Here is a 19664-nt window from a genome sequence, read left to right on the forward strand (position 1 = left end):
CCGTCAGCTGCAGGTCGCAGAGCGCCAATCACATTTGTATTTGGGGCCTGGCAGGTAGCGCGACAGCCAAGTGCGATGAACGCGACAGAACCACCACGTATGGGGCTATGTGGAACAGAAACGCGTTGTGGTCGGGTTGGGATTTGGGCTACCGATCGGCTCCAGCGCCGCCCCGCACAGCAGCGGTGTTTCCCGTCGCAGCAGAATGTGTGGTGCAAGTGAAGACCATAGCGCAGCGATGCGAGGACTTGACTCCGTTCTCAATCGAATAGAATAGCCTTTATTTAAGCGGGCAAAAGCCCAGACAGCAGATCCGTCCATCTCCCTCCCTCCACAGATACAAACGAAGCCACGCAATCACGGTTATATATATATTTTTTTATCTTGTACAAGTTAAGAAATAGCGACCGGCAGTCAGTAGGTCAATGACACAATGGCTTCCCTCTTACAAACGACATCACAGGACCTTTAAACGGCTTGTAGGGCATTTACAGTCAATGGATGGCAAGCGCCAGATAGGATGTCCACTGCAGAGATGGAACAATTGAATCCGCTCATCACAGGAACCCGAGAGAATCGGTGACTTGGGGAGGGCCTTCATCCAGCAGTGGACTGATCGTGGCTGGTCTTAATGCACTGTGGCTATGTTTCTCAGAGAGCGCTGGGCGGATATGGGACTCAAACCTGGGTTTAATCTCTCACCGAATATTTTTCGGCTCGCTGGTATAGACTGGAGTAGGTGGCACACGACCCATAGCCACCACAGGCAGAGTTAGGGGGGTACACTGGACGTGATGTTCCGGAAGCTGACAATTCAACCGGGAGTGAAACCCCCGCTGATGCCGTGCGGCGTTGCCGCCACCGCGTTGTCTGTGCCGCCCGCCACGGCCGCCGTGTCACTCGATGTGGCCCCAGCGCTCCGTGCGCGGCTCCACCTCGAGCAGGAGGCCCTGCCCCAGCACGGCCATGTCGCCCAGCACCGCGGGGACGTTGGGCACGAGCGCTGCGGCCAGGGCGGCCTTCCGCTTGCCGCCTGCGACGCCGTTCTGGCCGTGCGGCCGACGGGCCGCCACGTGGGATGTCTGGAAGAAGACACGCCGGACACGCGCACGCCGGACACACGCACGCACACGCACACACACGCCGGACACACGCACACACACGCACACACACGCACACACACACGCACACACACGCACACGCACACACACACACACGCACACACACACACACACGCCGGACACACGCACACACACGCACACGCACGCACACACACACACACGCCGGACACACGCACACACACGCACACACACGCACACACACGCACACACACGCACACACACGCACACACACGCCGGACACACGCACACACATGCACACGCACACACACGCACGCACGCACACACACGCCGGACACACGGGACACGCACACGCGCGCACACACACGCCGGACACACAGGACACGCACACGCGCGCACACACACGGAGACACACGGATACACGTGAGCGGACAGGCAGACAGGCGTGAATGTCACTAAATGTCACCGTCGCGGCCCCCCTGCTTCCAGCTGGGTTCGTGTCCCTTGCAGGTCCTGAGGAAGTTGCAAGTGACCGGGCATGCTTGAAAGGGGGTGTTTACAAGGAAGCGGGTATGTATGTATGTATGCATGGTGAACTTACTTTGCACCGTAAGTAGCCAAACGTGCTAATTGGAGGTGCGGGTGCGCTGGTAAGCATCTCGAGTGAGCAAGTATTATCAAGAGGGTGAGTATGCGAGCCGGCGCAAGTGCGAGCGAGCGATTACCGCAAATGGCTGCGGAGCGAAGACGTCCGGGCGCCACACCACCCCGATGATGTCACCGCCGTAGGGGTCGTGGAAGAACAGCGCCAGCTCCCCAAACGCGTCCTGCGGAGAGGGGACCCGGCGCCGGCGATCAGCGACCGCAGCCACGGGAAAGACGCCGCCACCGTGGGGGCGCCCCCCCTGCCCCCCCCGGCCCTCGACAAGGCCGAGGCTCCCCAGCCCCGAAAGGCGCCGACGCGGTCACGGGCTCAAGCCTCACCTGCAGCTCCTGCAGGAAGAGGCGCGCCGGGTCGTACTCTACGGCCGGCATGTGGCCGTGTTGAGCCTGCCGAGACACGGGGGCCGCCTTGGCCGCCTTGGCGGGCTTGGCGGGCAGCACCCCCCGCTGCAGCGTGACGGCGGGGCGGTCCACGGCGTGGGCGGCGCGGGGCAGGTGGCGCGGGGCCAGGCGCAGCAGCACGTCAAACACCTCCAGCGAGGGCCGGAACACCTTCTGTTGTCGCGGCAACCGAGCGGGGGAAGGAGGAGGGGGGCGACGAGCCGGTGGGGTCCGGCAGTGGAGAGTGGCGTTAACGATTCACACCCCCTCCTGTGCGTGCGCGTGTTCATTTGGGCAACCATCTGCTTGTGCGTGCGTGTTAAGGTGGTGCATCTGCGAGTCCTCTCGGTCAGTCAACCCATGGCAACTGGGTCTGTCCCGTGGCCTCCAGCCAGCAGGCGTTCGACACTTCACGTGGCCTTGAAATGCACATAGCCTGGCACAAACGCCACGGTGACGTCACTGCCACTTCGTGGCGAATGGCAGTTTGTGTTCAGGGGAGTTGGGGCGACAGCTCCTGCCCCAGCAGTCTGAGTGGATGCAGGGGGGTAACCTTAGTCTTTGGGTGTTGTGGGGAGTGGTGGCGCCGTGGTTACCAGTGGTGGCACTATGCACTTGCCGACATGGGTTCAAAATTCCCCATCACGGCTAACGTCAGCAGCGAGTGATATCTGAACCAGCGTCAGCCACCCCCCCTGAACCCCCCCCCCGCCCATACCCCTTTTACCACGCCGGCACTGGCCAGCGTGGCGAAGTACGGTCAAACCACCCCGGTGCTGGGAGATGTAGCTTGCGCGGTCTCTTACTCTGATGTCGCTGCTCGGTTCTGGCTCCATCATCGCTCGCTCCAGGACGTTGCACGTCTCGGCCGCCAGCGCCATTAGCCGCTGCAGGATCTGGGAGACACGGGAGGGGTGGGGTGGGGGGAGATCAGGCCCAGAGAAAAGAGGATCAAGGACGCTCACGAGTCTCCGTGGGTCCGTCCCGCGCAGGCACGCCGGGGGTCAAGAGCGAACGATTTGGAATGAATCGCGCTCGCAGTGGTACCGTGGTTCTTGTCGCAGCAGCCCACCAACTGTGCTGCTGTAACCGCAGAGTAATAATGGACCCCCCCGGGTCTGGTCCCGTAACCTCCTGCCAGCGAGCTGTCGACATTGCACATGATTCCCAGTGTACCTAGCCTGCCACAAAGCGCTGCGGTGTAATTCCTGTAAATTGGTGAATGGCAGCTGCAGGTGCGGCGGCTGCTGCTCCATGTTGATGTGGCTGTGACCTGGAGATAACTCAACGGGACCAGGACAGCGGTCTCATCGTCAGAACAGTGACCTGGGCCACCACAATTACAAAAGCAAAACACACAAAATAAAGTGCAGCAATGAAGCAAATGGCAAAAGCAACTTCATCCCACGAGTATTCAAAAATATTGCAGGAACATGAATCAAAGTTGAATCGTGAATTCTCTGGATGGTAAGTCGGCTCGAGTAGATTCGTTTTAGACCGATCAGAGCACAATTACAAAATAAAGTTACAATAAGAAACGGATTTATCAAATTATTGGGTGCGGCTGCATTGGCAGTGGTGCCACAAGCACCAACAATAAAACTCAACACATCATGGGACCTCTTTTGCCAGTACCAAAATATACTAATAGGGTTTTTCCCCTTTTTTATGGCAACAAAACTGACACCTTTTGCAAGGAATCATGTTTACATTAACCACAATACTTGCAGTCAAATGCAAACAAAAAACAATACTCTGGTAATGTATGCATTGTCTTTGAAACTGATTGGTCTACACCAGAGACAGCTTTCTTTGGAGCCTCGTCTCATATGGTGTTCGACCAGATGACGCCAAAAGGCGCACAGTTCAAGACAACGCACTGCCAGAGTAATGTAGATGTTGGTACTGGCAAAAGAGGTCCCATGATGTGGCTGCTCACCCCGAGCCCTCATCACTCTGGCAGTGCGTTGTCTTGAACTGTGCGCCTTTTGGCGTCATCTGGTCGAACACCATATGAGACGAGGCTCCAAAGAAAGCTGTCTCTGGTGTGGACCAATCAGTTTCAAAGACAATGCATACATTACCAGAGTATTGTGTTTTGTTTGCATTTGACTGCAAGTATTGTGGTTAATGTAAACATGATTCCTTGCAAAAGGTGTCAGTTTTGTTGCCATAAAAAAGGGGGAAACCCCTATTAGTATTAGTAAAACTCAACACGTTCCGTGTCAACAACACGGCGGCCTTAAAAGAAAAAATATATAATAGGTGACATTCGGGCAATGGCCCTTCTTCACAGCGCTGTGAATGTTCTATTTATAGGAGGCCCATACAGACAGAGGCCAGCACACAGAGGCCGGCACACACAGAGGCCCGCACACACAGAGGCACGCACACACACAGAGGCACGCACACACAGAGGCCCGCACACACAGAGGCCCACACACACAGAGGCCAGCACACACACAGAGGCACGCACACACAGAGGCCGGCACACACAGAGGCCCGCACACACAGAGGTCAGCACACACACAGAGGCACGCACACACAGAGGCCGGCGCACACACAGAGGCCCACACACACAGAGGCCAGCACACACACAGAGGCCAGCACACACACACAGGTCAGCACACACACAGAGGCACGCACACACAGAGGCCCGCACACACAGAGACCCACACACACAGAGACCCACACACACAGAGGTCAGCACACACACAGAGGTCAGCACACACACAGAGGCCCGCACACACAGAGGCCCGCACACACAGAGGCCCGCACACACAGAGGTCAGCACACACACAGAGGCCCGCACACACAGAGGCCCGCACACACAGAGGCCCACACACACAGAGACCCACACACACAGAGACCCACACACACAGAGGTCAGCACACACACAGAGGTCAGCACACACACAGAGGCCCGCACACACAGAGGCCCGCACACACAGAGGCCCGCACACACAGAGGTCAGCACACACACAGAGGCCCGCACACACAGAGGCCCGCACACACAGAGGCCCACACACACAGAGGTCAGCACACACACAGAGGTCAGCACACACACAGAGGCCCGCACACACAGAGGCCCGCACACACAGAGGCACGCACACACAGAGACCCGCACACACAGAGGCCCACACACACAGAGGCCCACACACACAGAGACCCGCACACACAGAGGCCCACACACACAGAGGCCCACACACACAGAGGCCCACACACACAGAGACCCGCACACACAGAGGCCCACACACACAGAGGCCCACACACACAGAGGTCAGCACACACACAGAGGCCCACACACACAGAGGCCCACACACACAGAGACCCGCACACACAGAGGCCCACACACACAGAGACCCGCGCACACAGAGGCCGGCACACACACAGAGGCCCGCACACACAGAGGTCAGCACACACACACAGGTCAGTACACACACAGAGGTCAGCACACACACAGAGGCACGCACACACAGAGGCCCGCACACACAGAGACCCACACACACAGAGGCCCACACACACAGAGGTCAGCACACACACAGAGGTCAGCACACACACAGAGGTCAGCACACACACAGAGACCCACACACACAGAGGCCCACACACACAGAGGTCAGCACACAAACCTGTGCTGTGGGGGTGCCCCGAGTCCACATGGACGAGTGGTGGTCGTCCGGCGTCGCGATGAACATCACCGGGTGCTGGGCCCGCATCGCCGCTAGCCGCGTGCCGACCTCCGTCACGTCGGCTTCTGGGACGAGGGAACATCGTCGAGGGAACATCGTCACGGCAACGTCGTCGTCGCAAGTCAGAGGCGAGGGCCGGGCCGAGGCGGCCTCGCGCGAGCGCCCCTGCCGCTTGCTGCAGAGATTCACGGTTCGAGTCCAGCGGCTGTCCTGGTAAATGCTGCGGCTGTGTGGCACTAACCGTAGTAATCACGACTACGCCCCCCATCTGGGTCACTGACAGTGGATCCCCGTGGTGGGCGGGAGCGGAGCACTGCTCGGTGGGATGTTCGAGCTGAATTTCACACGTCGCGTGCATATTATTTCATTTGCAGGTATTTTTTCCCCCGCTTCCCCTCTTTTGCCCTCCCTTTTTCTTCTCCCTCCCTCCCTCCCTCCCACCCTACCCCCCCCCCATTCCCCCCTCCCTTCCTCTCTTTCCTTCCCCCAGTACATTAATTATCTTCCCCCTTATCCCTTTTCCCCTCCCCATATAAATCTTCACGTCCCCCCCCACACGTGGTCCCCACCTGCGTGGGGCAGCGATCCCAGTTTCCCCCCCCCTCATTGGGCCCTTGTCGTGCCGAAATCGAGTCGCCATGCGCAGAGTTTCTGTGTCACCCCCTTTCTGTGATCGGCGTTCTCTACCGGGCTCGCGGCGAGTTGGAATAAAAACATTTTTTTTAAAGATCCCCGTGGCGTCATTCGCAAGAGTAGTAGGCCATCGTGTGATGAGGTCACGGTCCAATTTCGGCAGTTTTTTTTAATCGACACCGCAAATAACTCAATTGTGATCACGCAGCAGCAGCCATCGGCCCCACGGTGTATCCGTTGGTTACCCGTCATGGTGTTGTTAAAGTTGACGACGAGGGCGCTGTTGGCCCAGTCGAATGAGGAGATGAGCTCGAGCACGCGGAGGAACGCCACCTGCGGGCAGCTGAACGTGACACGTGCAACGCCATCGTTACCATCATGATCGTTATCATCGTCATCATCGATAACATCATCATAATAGTTATCGTCAACACCGTCAATGTCATCGTCATCAGTGTTACCGGCTCCATCAACGTCATCAACATTATCATCATCGATATCATCATCACTATCATCACCATCATCGTTATAAGAGGCGCACGCACGATAACTGCTGTGCTGAACAGCTCAGGCAACCCATGCACACGCATAGATCCCCCTAGATCCCAAGCGAGCACCTATTAAAGCCAATATGGCAACCTTTGTCTCCCCAGTGCTGATGTTTACACACTTTACCAGGTGGTCATGTAAGCCTCAGCCCACTAAGGGGAGGCCCATGATCATTTCAAATATTCATTGTCAGTGTCGTTGGTCATGGGCAGGAATGGAACTAGGGTTGCCAAGTTCGGATCGCAATGCACTAACCACTGCACCACCGCTCCCTATATTTAAGACACACGCCCACACACACACACGCGCGTGCACACACACACACACACGTGCACACACACACACGTGCGCGCTCACTCACCTGGGCGTGCTGTAGGGCGCGGGCTGGAGGAACACGCGCGCCACCAGCAGCTCTACCGCCTCCTCGCGCACGTAGTCACTCAGCAGTTGTGCCGCCACCCAGCGCGCGGCGAGGCGGCACGCCGCACTGAATGCTGGGTACTGCTGCTGCAGGCTGAGTCAGGGAGGGGGATTAGGGAGCACCATTAGCTTCGAGCACCACCACTGGTACAGCATGGCCGGTGTAGCTGGCGCAGATGGTGTTGTAGGGTAGCGCAGTAGAACTCTGCGACGTGTCGCGAGAGGGCACGACGAAATGACCGCTGCGGTGCGACGGTGTTGCAGGGCGGTGCGCCGTGACGGGGTCGCGGCACGGTGCCGTGGCACGGCGTGGCGGTGGTGCGCGAGCTCACCCCGCGATATGGCTGGCGTGGAGCGGGCGGTGCACCGTGTCTCTCTCGAGCGCCAGCGACTCCTCGGTGTCGCGGAGCTTCACCGCGCCGTCTGGCGCCCGCTGTTCCTTGAGTATGGCGGGCTCGCGCCGGTAGGCCACGCGCACACGGAACACGAACCCATCCTGCGCGCCGGCACGGGGGCGGCACGGGGGCGGCACGGGGGCGGCACGGGGGCGGCACGGGCGTCAACACGGCGGAACGCGCGCACCGCGGGACCCAGGTTCTCACAACGCACACGGCACGCGGCGCTAGTGGAAGGCGATGCCGGTGAGGAGGCCCCACTAAGCCGAGCGAGGAGCTCTGTTACAGGGATCATCACGACCCTAAACTGTCAGCAGCGGCGGCAGCTACGAGACGTTGCGTGACCGGGCTAATTCGCCATACGCGGCTGAAACGGCGATTCGACCCTCCACACCGAATGCAGCGCCTCTCGTTTAGACCGAACGCTCTGGAAGCGCCCCCACCCCTTCCCCCCTTACGCGACCCTGCCCCATCCATACCTTGTAGACGTCGACGTGCGATTGGCATGGCTGGCAGATCACATGGTGCTCCCGGCTCAGCAGCTCGGCCAATCGGATGTGGAAGGCGGCCTTGATGCGACGAATCCCCTCGCGCTCCTTGGGCCATCGGCCGCTCCCCTCCATGTGGCAGATCACTGTAGGTCAGGGGTCAGTGGTCATGGACATTGTCAACGGGTTAAGAGAAGTCGGGATATGAATTTCTGTCTGAGCGGATCTGGTAGGATCCCGGGCCGAGACGCGTGGGGGGGTGACACGCACGCACGCACCGGTCAGCGCGGGGACGTAGGCGGGGGCCGGCTTCTCGGGGTCGGGGGTCAGGACGGGGCCGTGCTCCCAAGGGCGGCTGTAGCCGGGGTCCACGGTCGTGGGGATAGGCGGCATGACCTGGACACGCGTGCACAAAGACAAAGATCCCACGCGTAGCCTTTAACAGACCGCTGGGGCAAGTGCTGCGAGCGGGCACCTCCGACCACACGTACAAAACCGCGCGCACGCACGCGGACAAGCGTGCACACCGACTCTCCGCGGTGCCGCGTCGCACGCGCGTCTCACCGCGGTGTGGCGCAGCGCGGGGTGCGTGCCCTGCACGCTCGTCACCGTGAGCGGCAGCCCCTGCAGACCGCGCAGCCAGCGCCCCAGCTCATCGCACGCCTGCACCACCGCCGTCAACTCCTCCTCGCCTGTACGGCGCTGACGGCGTGAGGGATGGGGGGGGGAGGGGAGGAGAGGGGGGAGGAGCACAATGGTTACGACGCGTCGCGAACAACGTAATCCCCGCCACCCCGCCACCTGAGAGCACCGCCCAGATGACCAGGGTGCGACGGCTGTGTGTGTGTGAAGCTGTGTAAGCACGGACACGTGTATTACGTGCGTGTGCGTACGCTCCGCATACCGCTCGTGCGCTGCGGTGGTGCAGCGGTTAACGGGCTGTGCTACGAACCTGGCTACCCGAGTTTGATTCACGCTCACCGGTCCGGGACCCTCCTCCAGGTCGACACAGACTTAAACGAGTACCTGGTGCGGTGTTTTAAACATCAGCATTGGGTAGACAAAGGCAGCCGGGCGTGGTGTTGGCCACCCACGCCCTCGTGTGCCAGCCTTAATTAGATGCTCGCTAAGAGCACTTGCCCCGAGAGTCTGTTAAGGCTATACGGGGGATCTTTGTTTTGTAGTGCTTGAGCTCACCTGGGAGGGGCGCGTGCGTGGGACCTGGATCAGCGCCTCCACCTGCCCGCCAACGTAGCTGACGCACTCCGGTGCCACGTCCGCATGCCTGCGTGCGTACACGTGTGTGTGTGTGTGCGTGTAGAGCGTTGGAGCTGACGTTATGAATCTGACGGCCCGAGTTCGATTCCCACTCGTGGCCAACATCATTGACAGCGAATATGTGAACCCTGGGCCTCCCCTAGGGTCTACTCAGACTTAACAGAGTACCTGATGCGGTGTGTGTACACATCAGAACTGGGGAAACAAAATGGGCCGGGCGTGGTGCTGGCCACCCAGCCCCTCGTGTGCCGTCCCCAGCCTTCATAGGTGCTCGCTAACAGCAGGTGCCGCAGGAGTCTGTTAAGTCTACACGGGGGATCTTTGTCTTTTTGCATGGGGAGACGTGAAACAGTGGTTCGCGCCAAGGGGATAGGACACGGGGGGCTTAGTTTAACTGTGGAGCGCTCACGTGAGGAGGGGGGTCGACTCACGTGTGCAGCAGGTGCTTGATAATTTGCTCGGGAATGAGCCGTCGCTCGGCAACCGAGTCACATGACCAGAGGACTGCCTCGCAGATCGAGCCGTCCTGGAAACGCCGCAACTCCGACCTCTCACCCCAGAACGCTCGGAACTCCGCTGCCTGGGGACGGGGAGACAAAGGCGGTCAGGAGCGCGGTGGCGCGGCCCACGTCACCATAAATTCACACGGTCTCGTCGCAGCTCCGAGAAATCTGATTAGCTATGAAGCTCTTTTTCACAGATGTCCAGTAGGGGCATGGGGTCAGACGTTACAGCAAACAATACATAACAACGATAGTGGTGCAAAGTATAGGAAAGGTAGACAAATCACTAAAATAAATACATGAAATAGATAAAGGATATCAATGTTAATTGCATAAGGAAGAAAAACAGCAAACACAGTCCTGGACCACACCAAGACAACACGCAGTCCCTCAATAAAATTTCACATTAAAATGTCACTATCGATACTTGGGTAAGGATGAAAGCTACAATTCACGTTTGCAAATGCAGTTGTATGCAGCGACGACCTTCTGCTTCACGATATTTTTTGAAGGAAGAATTCCGACGCCGAGGGAGGACACAAAACGTTGGTGCAGCAACGGCAAAGGCCCAGCAGGCTCGAGCGTGAGGAGTGCTCCCCCCCCCCCCCCCGGCCTTCACTCGCGCTGCTCGCCAACAGCACTTGGCCCAACAGCATGCATCTTTTTTGTGTGTGTGTGCGCTTGTGTGTGCGCACTTGTGTGTGCGCGTTTGTGTGTGCGCGTATGTGTGTGTGCGCGTTTGTGTGTGTGCACGTTTGTGTGTGCGCGTTTGTGTGTGTGCACGTGCACAAAGACCTGTGCGGAGTCGGCAGCTGGTCCACGCTCCAGGACGCCGGTGTAGAGGTCAGAGTTCAGCAGGAGGCCAAAGGTCACCGGGCCAAGGTCACGGTGCAAGGGAGGCTCGGCTGTGATCTCCCACTGGTGGTGAAAACCGCGCTGTATCAACCACACTGCCACCACCACACCACCCCTCTAACACCGACACAAACACACGCACAGCGCACACTCCATCCCTTCGCACACCTCTTCCTCCCCTCTTAGTGCACCCACAACAAGAGCCGCCATTCACCAGGCACGAGGGGGTGGGGGTGGGCAGCACCACGCTTTCACAGGCATCTTTGTTTCCTCAGTGCCGATGTTTATACGCCGCACCATTTACTCAATTAAGTCGACCTTGGGGAGGCCCAAGAACAGATCGCTATCTGGAATTGAACTTGGGTCACCGGGTTCATAGCATAGCATGCCAATCAATGGCGGAGCCAGGATTTTCAGGTAGAGGGGCAACCCCTCCAGCAAGGAAAAATGATTGGAGTTGTTAGTAAGGAAAGACTTGGTAGTAAGGACTTGTCCCTCGCTTTTTATTCGACGCGTGTGCGGCGATGGTGCAGCCATCGATCGAGGGTCGAATTCGAACCGTGTGTGATCGGTATCACGCTCGCTGAAGGTATGGCTTCAGGGAAGTCGTGTACTGTATACGCAACTGCGCACAATTCTGAGTCCCTTATAACTGCCTTGCTGTTACTTATTGCCAATTATGGACTCAGACTATTGTCCTATCATCTCACAGAGTCCCTGGAACATTTTAATATGCTACACAGTGGCAGTGGGGGTTGTAAAATGCCGATTTATTACTAATAAACCACAATGATCCGATCAAAATTAGGGATTTCGATCAGATCATTGGGGGGGCACATGCCACCGCACCCCCCCCCCCCACTGGCTCCGCCAGTGATGCCAATGGCTATACTACTGCTCCCCACTCACACACGCACGTGTCTGTGTGGTGCAGGCATGTGTGCGTGCGCGTTTGTGCGTATGCGTCTTTGCGTGTGGAGCGGTAGTGTCAGCGCGCTGCGCTACGAACCCGGTGACCTAAATTCGATTCCCGCTCATGGTCAACACCATTGCCAATTATCTGAACTGGTCCTGGGTCTTTTTTAGGTCGACTCAGCCTCAAATGAGTACCTTGGTGTGGTGTGTAAACATCGCCAACAGGGAGACAAAGGCGGCTGGGTAAGGTGCTGCCGACCCACCCTGTTGTGCTCGCTAACAGCACTTGCCCCAACAGTCTGGTAAGGCTACACGGGAAATGTTTGTCTTTGTGCACGAGTGCGTATGTGGGTGACTGTGCGTACCTCCGGGGATGCGCGGGGCGCGTGGGCCACCGCAAGGGCGCGGGCCCCGAGGCCGCGCTGCAGGAGGCGAGCGAGCGAGGGGAGGGCGGCGGCCACGTAGTCGCCGCCGCGGTCCCGCAGCGCGGGCAGCAGCGCCAGCTTGCGGCACACGGCCTGCAGGCGGCTGGCACGCACGCTGCACGGGCACGGAGACAAAGCCAACCCGGTTAGCCCACACGGGCCGCAGGGGCAAGGGCCAGCAGGGGTGCGGAGCGGTGTAGTGCGGAGCGGTGTAGTGCGGAGTGGTGCAGTGCGGTGTAATGAGGAGCGGTGCAGTGCGGAGCGGTGTAGCGCGGAGCGGTGCAGTGCGGTGTAACGAGGAGCGGTGCAGTGCGGAGCGGTGTAGCGCGGAGCGGTGCAGTGCGGAGCGGTGTAGCGCGGAGCGGTGCAGTGCGGTGTAATGAGGAGCGGTGCAGTGCGGAGCGGTGTAGCGCGGAGCGGTGCAGTGCGGTGTAATGAGGAGCGGTGCAGTGCGGAGCGGTGTAGTGCGGAGCGGTGCAGTGCGGTGTAATGAGGAGCGGTGTAGTGCGGAGCGGTGTAGCGCGGAGCGGTGCAGTGCGGAGCGGTGCAGTGCGGTGCAATGAGGAGCGGTGCAGTGCGGAGCGGTGCAGTGCGGTGTAATGAGGAGCGGTGCAGTGCGGAGCGGTGCAGTGCGGAGCGGTGCAGTGCGGTGCAATGAGGAGCGGTGCAGTGCGGAGCGGTGCAGTGCGGAGCGGTGCAGTGCGGTGTAATGAGGAGCGGTGCAGTGCGGAGCGGTGCAGTGCGGTGTAATGAGGAGCGGTGCAGTGCGGAGCGGTGCAGTGCGGTGCAATGAGGAGCGGTGCAGTGCGGAGCGGTGCAGTGCGGAGCAGTGCAGTGCGGAGCGGTGCGGTGCGGAGCAATGAGGAGCGGTGCAGCGAACTGGCGTCTCACTGCAGGAGGTGGTCGTGGGCGCGAGCGAAGGGCACGCGCCGCATGAACAGCAGCTCAAAGGCGTCCGGGGCCCCAGCATCCAGCACGGCCAGAGACGCGCGCGCCTCCCTCTGCACCTACACCGGCGGACCGCAACGGTGGCGCGTCACACAGCAGCATCGAGAAGCGAGGGGGTGAGGGGTGGACGGTGGGGTGAGGAGGGAGGGAGGGAGCGAGGGAGCGAGGGAGCGAGGGAGCGAGGGAGCGAGGGAGCGAGGGAGCGAGGGAGCGAGGGAGCGAGGGAGGGGGCCCACTCACGCGGTGGAAGGTGGCGGCTGTCATGTCGGCGCACAGGTTGAGGTGGCCCGTGGGGTCAACGAACACCACATCGTAGGCGGCGTGGAAATCGGCGAGCGATGGCTGTGGGAGGTTGGGAGGGGAAGTGAACGCCCGATCAGTGCGGTGTGGCGACAACCGCAACACCGCTCCCCCACGTACAGCCACGCAAGGCAAGCACCGCTCAACTGAGACCCATACGGCCACAGATCCCCCCGATAACCGCGCGCTGTTGGGCCAAGAGCTGTCGTCCCAGTTCCCCATAACAAAAACAAAGATCCCCCGTAAAGCCTTCACAGACTGTTGGAGCAAGCGCTGTTCGGGAGCACCTACGAAGGCCGGCACGGCACACGAGGTAGTGGGTGGCCAGCACCACGCCTGGCCACATTTGCCTCCCCAGTGGCGATGTTTACACACCACACCAGGTACTCATTGGAGGCCGAGTCGACCTAGGGGAGACCCAGGACCGTTTCAGATAATCGTCACTGGTGTTGGCCGCGAGTGAGAATCGAACTTGGGTCGCTGGGTTCATAGCACAGTGCGCGCTAATCGCTACATTATCACTTACACTAAGTCCCCACAACACACACACAATTGCACACACACGGCCACACACACCCAGCTGCCTTTGTCTTCCCAGTGCTGATATTTACACCGCACCAGGTACTGATTCAAGGTTGAGTCGACCTAGGGCAGGGCCAGGACTGGTTCTGATATTCGTCACCAACGTTGGCCGTGAGCAGGAATCGAGCTGGTCGCACACACAACGCCGGCACGGCAGGCGGCACAGCGCGTCGCCAGCACCCGCCCCGCCACGCGGGCCGGCGCGTCCACTCACCGTGCCATCCTGCGGCTCCTGCACGAAACTCGCGCCCTCCTTAGTCAGGTCCGTGTCGGCTGCACACGGAGCACACGGCGAGGTGAGCGGAGGTCGGCAAGTGCGAGCGGAGTGTGCGGGCGAGCGAGCGTGCAGGCGAGCGAGTTACCTAGGAAGTGTAGTGCCCCGCGCACCAGTTGGTAGCTACTCAGGGCGCGACTCAGCCGCCGCGTCGACAGCAGCAGCGCCAGCAGCATGGATGCCAGGAACCCGCCAAACCCGCCCTGACCCTGCACAGCGGCACACGACGTCACACGCGGCATCGCACACGCGGCGTAGCACATGCACGCGATGTGGCACGGCACAGCCGATCTTCGGTGTTGACGTCAGGGTGTGCTGCGGTGCGGCACGGTGTGCAGCGGTGCGGCGCGGTATCTCACCGCGTGCAGCGAGCGCTGGCGGAGCCACACGCGCAGCAGTGCCGCCGCGTCCCTGAGCGCCGGGCTCTCGGCCGCCACCCCAAACAGGAAGTGCAGGTGCGGCTCCATGAGCAGGTCCGACAGCACGGACGCGTTGTAGTGCGGCGTCGGGGGGGCGGCCGCTGAGACGGAAGGAGGAAGGGAGGGGAAGTTAGCGGCCGTTCCCCAAATAAAGAGAACATTTTTAAGCAACAATTTTGGAAATCTATTACCATTTTTATTTTTACTAGGGAAGACCCACTGAGCTATACAGCTCTTTTTCAGAAGCGACCTGGCCACAAATGATAGCTGAAGGAAGTTGGTTATCACGTGGAAATTTATCGCAGCCAAATCTCTAAACACGTGATGTTATTCTATCTTGCGACGTCATCGGCAGCACGGAAGCCGACGGGCAGCGGCTGTCAGGGGGACACTCATTTGCATATTTGCAACTGGTCCGAGTTCTGCGGGCGACGTTTCCATTGATTCGTCTAAACGGCAGCAACAGCGGTGAGACGCCGACGACGACGTGGGGTCGGCTCGTCGGACGCCGGGGACCGGTCGAGCCGTCCTGCCGCATGGGGGGGGTGGGTGGGGGGGTGGGTGGGGGGGTGGGTGGTGGGGTGGGTGGGTGGGGGGGTGGGTGGGGGGGGTTGCGATTCTGCCGGGGCCGCCACTCACCTGCTGCGCCGTCGCTGCCGCCCTCGCGTGGCGTTTTTCCCGCGAACCACTCGGGCCGGACGTTGTTCTTCGCCGGGTGGAACCGGCTCGGGAGGAAGAAGTTGTCGGGCGGAACGACGTGGAGACGCACAGAGAACTGCCTCCCTGCCTTGCCTGCGCATGAGCACGCACCAGTGTGTAAGTCCGCAGACTCGTACAACGACAAAGATTCCCGTATAGTCTTAATGGACTTCTGGGGCAAGTGCTGTTAGCGAGCACCTTTGAAGGCTGGAACGGCACAAGGGGGTGGGTGGGTGGCCAGCACTATGCCTGACCGCTTTTGTCTCCCCAGTGGCAATGTTTACACGCCGTGCCAGGAACATATTGGAACATATTTTTTGGCTGAGTCAACCTAGGAGAGGCCCAGAACCAGTTCAGATAATCGTCACCGGTGTTGGCTACGAGCGGGAATCAAACTCGGGTCACCTATTAAGTCCCAAACGAGGGGGTGGGTGACAGCACCACACCCAGCCACCTTTGTCTCCCCAGTACTGATGTTTACAGTGCACCAGGTGCTCATTTAAGGCACACACACACACACGTGCCCACACAGATACACACTCTCACTCACCGCCCTCAGCCTCCCACTCACCGGGTGGACGCACCACGAGCACGGGCGTGGTGTGCGCGGCGCGCGCCAGCGTGTAACGTAGGTCGCCCACGCCCGGCTTGTCGGCCAGGTGAGCGGCCAGGTGAGCCAGGTAGAGTGCGCGCTTGTGCAGGTAGCGCTGGTTCAAGTGGTCCTTGGGCTGCAGGCTTCCCTGGGGAGGAATCATCGCCAGGACATCTTCATCACCATCATCAGCCTTTGCAAGTCATGCCGCCCACAAGCACTAGCTCGGCTCGAGTCTGCTCAGTTCCCATATTCCAGGTCAGCAGTCTCGTGGTCGCGGATTCCAGTGACCGCCCGGGTTAATGAGGCGACGTCTTTCACGAGAGTCGGCTACCGTGTGCCGGCGTCGAGACCCAAACTTGAAAAATTACACCGCAAATTCCTCCAATTGAGATCACACAGCGGCAATCATCGCGCCCTCGTGCCAATACTTGGCAGGACCCTCCTGAAAAATACTCCTGAGGCTCTGCAAGGCTTTCGCAGTTAAACAAAAATAATAATAATAAGGCGTGAGAAGAATACGGGCGAGCTGGTTGCCAAGCAACAGCACAATCATCAGAGGCGGCAGCAGCACGAGCAGCATGTGCGTGGTTACCATCGGCATGGTGACGGCGACGTCGACGGCCACGTCGGGCCGCACGGTGGTGCCCAGGAGGTAGCTCCCCACCACGCGCACTGCCGCCGGCGGGCCCGAGCAGAAGCGGCCCTTCAGTGGGCCCGGTCCTGGCCGGAACGGTACTTGCACCGAATCCCCCGAATCCAGATCCGGCACGCACACCTCCTCAGACAGCTGGAGGAGCGGGAGGGCGGCACAGTAAATGAGACAGATCATGTGACCTTATACTGCTGCCCCCCGGCCGATGATTTGGAAAGTCGAGTTCTCGGGCCGGTTCGCTGGGGGTGCCAGCTAAGCGAGTGGCCAGCGCCGCTAGCGGCACCGGCTGACGGATAACGGTTCGCGTTGAGTTCAGGACCGCTGGAATGACGTGCGGTTGGTAGTGGATGTGGTTGTGATTGTGGCAGTCCCGTTGTTGGTAGTTGTGTGTGGTTGGCGGTGGTCGTGTGTAGTTGTAGTTGGCCATATATGTTTGGTGGTGGTTGCGTGGAGTCGCGATTGTGCGTGTGTGTGGTTGTGTTTGTGCGTGGTTGTGGTTGGCAGCGGATGCGGTTGTGTGTGGTTGTCGGTGGTTGCGTGTGCTTGGCGGTAGTCGGGTGTGGTTGTGTCTGTGGTTGTGGGGATACGCACGGACTGCGGAGGAGTGGGGGGCACCCCATCGAGGAGGCCGTTGAGGTCGTGCAGGAACGCGTCGATCATCTCACGCTTCTTCTGTGGCAACCGAACCTCGGCCAGCAGCTCATCCAGCTACAAAACCACAACAGCATCCACAAGAACACCAATGACATCAACAACCACAACAACGACATTACCATCAACAGCAGCACACGCAAGACCCAAACACATACAGCAATCGCTCGCACGCATCTCGCATGCACACACTCACACCAAAGACAAATATCCCACGTACAGCCTCTGTAGACTTTTGGGGCAAGTGCTGTTAGCAAGCACCTATAAAAGCTGGCACGGCACATGAGGGGGTGCGTAGCCAGCACCACGCCCGGCCGCCTTTGTCTCCCCAGTGGCGATGTTTACACGCACGGCACCAAGTACTAATTCAAGGCCGAGTGGACCTAGGGAAGGCCCACGCAAGCACACACCTGCATGCGCAAGAGGCCCGAGTGGAACAGCTGCTGGGTCTCCCGCAGGTGGTTAAGTTCCTCCGAAGTGGGGGGCCGGTACAGGTCTTGTTTCATCGGTTTGGAGGGTGCGGGGGGGGGGTCCTTGGGGGCACGCACGAACCGCCCCGCCTCCTTGTCCACCTCCTCGTCCACCTCCTTCTTGTCCACCTCCTTCACCATCTCTTCTTTCACCTTTTTCTGTTTGACACCACACAGGTCAATGGATGTATTTATTTGCATCTCCTTCACATTATCTGCCTCTTTGCATAAAAAATGCACCCCATCCGCCACACTTCCACATGGGAGTGCAGAGTCCCAGCCGCATTGGTTGTATGCAAGCAAAACTCTGGACCAGTTTCGACATTCAGTGTCCCATCAGCAGTCAGGCTCGCTTGACCCAATAATGGTCAAATGCCAGATGTTTATAGGCAAGGGCCCTCTCCGAGATATGGGTCCAAACTCGACGCCTGAGTGTACATGTGTATACGAGTGCACATAAACTAACCTATAAAGTATAAACTAACCTTTTTTGTATTTTACCAGGTAAGGCCCACTGAGTTACATAACTCTTTTCCAGAAGAGCTATGTAACTCAGAAGCGACCTGGCACAACTTAAAAAAACTGGTCAGTGATTTTACAAATGTAATTCTCATTAAGACACCCCCCCCCCCCCCCCCATGGTGTACAGAAGTGCAGCAGCCTCCTCGTATTGCCCACTCCCCATCTATCTTCTGGCTGTCTATATTTCCAATGAAAAATGGGTCGTTGCCCGAAACGTCGCCTATTATCTTTTGTCCGCCGCTTTAAAGGCCACAAGCAATGTAAAAAAATGTTTTTAACAGTGCCTGTGCACCACCTTCTGCCAAACGCAGCAGCAGTCGTTGTTGATGCGCGATGGGGAAATCAAACGCCGCTACCAACACGCGGTGGGGAATTCAACTCTCCAGGCCGGAGCTCGGCTTCTCCGACGAAGAGCCGCGTGGAGTTTAAAAAGCTCCGCAAACCCCGCGCCGCACCCGATCTCCCATCGCCAGTGGCGTGGTCACCCGTCCCGGTGAACTCCACTCACAGATTCCTCCCCCGACCCGTGATGAAGACTCGGCATACCAGGCACGGTTTCATCTCATCCGCCAAACCGCGTTCAACCACCACCACCACAACTTCAGCTCGCAACAACTCACTCGCTCACCCATCACTCACCACACTGCAGGTCACAACAACGCACTCACCCATCACTCACCACACCTCAGATCACCTCACTTCCATTTCTGCTTCATTCCCCGCACTGCACCACGTTGCAATTATCTCATCCCATCCCATCATCATCGTCTGTTCCCCAAGCTATTACAACAATAAACTTGCTCGGTGACTAAAAAATACCTGTTACACTCTTGTCTATTATAACGTTCAAAATAATCATTGGCGTATTTCGGGGGGTGGGGGGTGTCCCCATGTGCTCGGCAAAGCGAGTTGCGAGTTACAAGAACTAGAAGCCGGCCCACGCGGCGACACGCGGCGACACGCACCTCGCTCAGGGTCGGGGCCTCCTCCACCTTCCTCTTCATCTTCAACCCCTTCGCCCGCGCGTCCTCGCGTGCGGCAAGTGTTGTACCCCTCGGTGGGAGGTCGAGGACCACGACGACGACTCTCAGCGGCGACTACAAACAAGTCGGGGATCGATCATTCACGACGACGAATCCACAGCCACGCGTGCCGCACGCCTCGCCTCGCCGCACGTGGTTCGCGATTTATAAAACGCCGCCTCGCTACCCCAATTGCTCCTCCCGAGCCGCCGTCGTCGTCGTTAACCCGTTGCCGGATAGGTCACTTCCGCTCGTCCC

At 59.1% G+C, this 19664-nt stretch overlaps 1 protein-coding gene across 1 annotated transcript; it reads right to left on the reverse strand.

Moving 5' to 3' along the window:
- Positions 1–264: 264 nt before the first annotated feature.
- On the reverse strand, positions 265–19629 carry NOL6 (nucleolar protein 6). The gene is made up of 26 exons (XM_078861965.1): positions 19350–19629; positions 17803–18021; positions 17333–17449; positions 16682–16876; positions 16066–16234; positions 15435–15587; positions 14736–14896; positions 14465–14585; positions 14317–14375; positions 13461–13562; positions 13164–13279; positions 12213–12387; positions 10873–10995; positions 10006–10154; positions 9494–9581; positions 8861–8998; positions 8575–8692; positions 8288–8442; positions 7746–7909; positions 7355–7507; positions 6690–6787; positions 5752–5876; positions 2930–3019; positions 2064–2297; positions 1805–1906; positions 265–1082 (listed from the first exon to the last, which is right to left on the reverse strand). Exons 1-26 carry the CDS (start codon positions 19386–19388, stop codon positions 897–899), a joined length of 3549 nt encoding a protein of 1182 aa, XP_078718091.1. The 5' UTR covers positions 19389–19629; the 3' UTR covers positions 265–896.
- Positions 19630–19664: the final 35 nt, after the last annotated feature.

This window comes from Lampetra fluviatilis, chromosome 13, assembly GCF_964198595.1.
Source record: "Lampetra fluviatilis chromosome 13, kcLamFluv1.1, whole genome shotgun sequence".
Taxonomy (NCBI): domain Eukaryota; kingdom Metazoa; phylum Chordata; class Hyperoartia; order Petromyzontiformes; family Petromyzontidae; genus Lampetra; species Lampetra fluviatilis.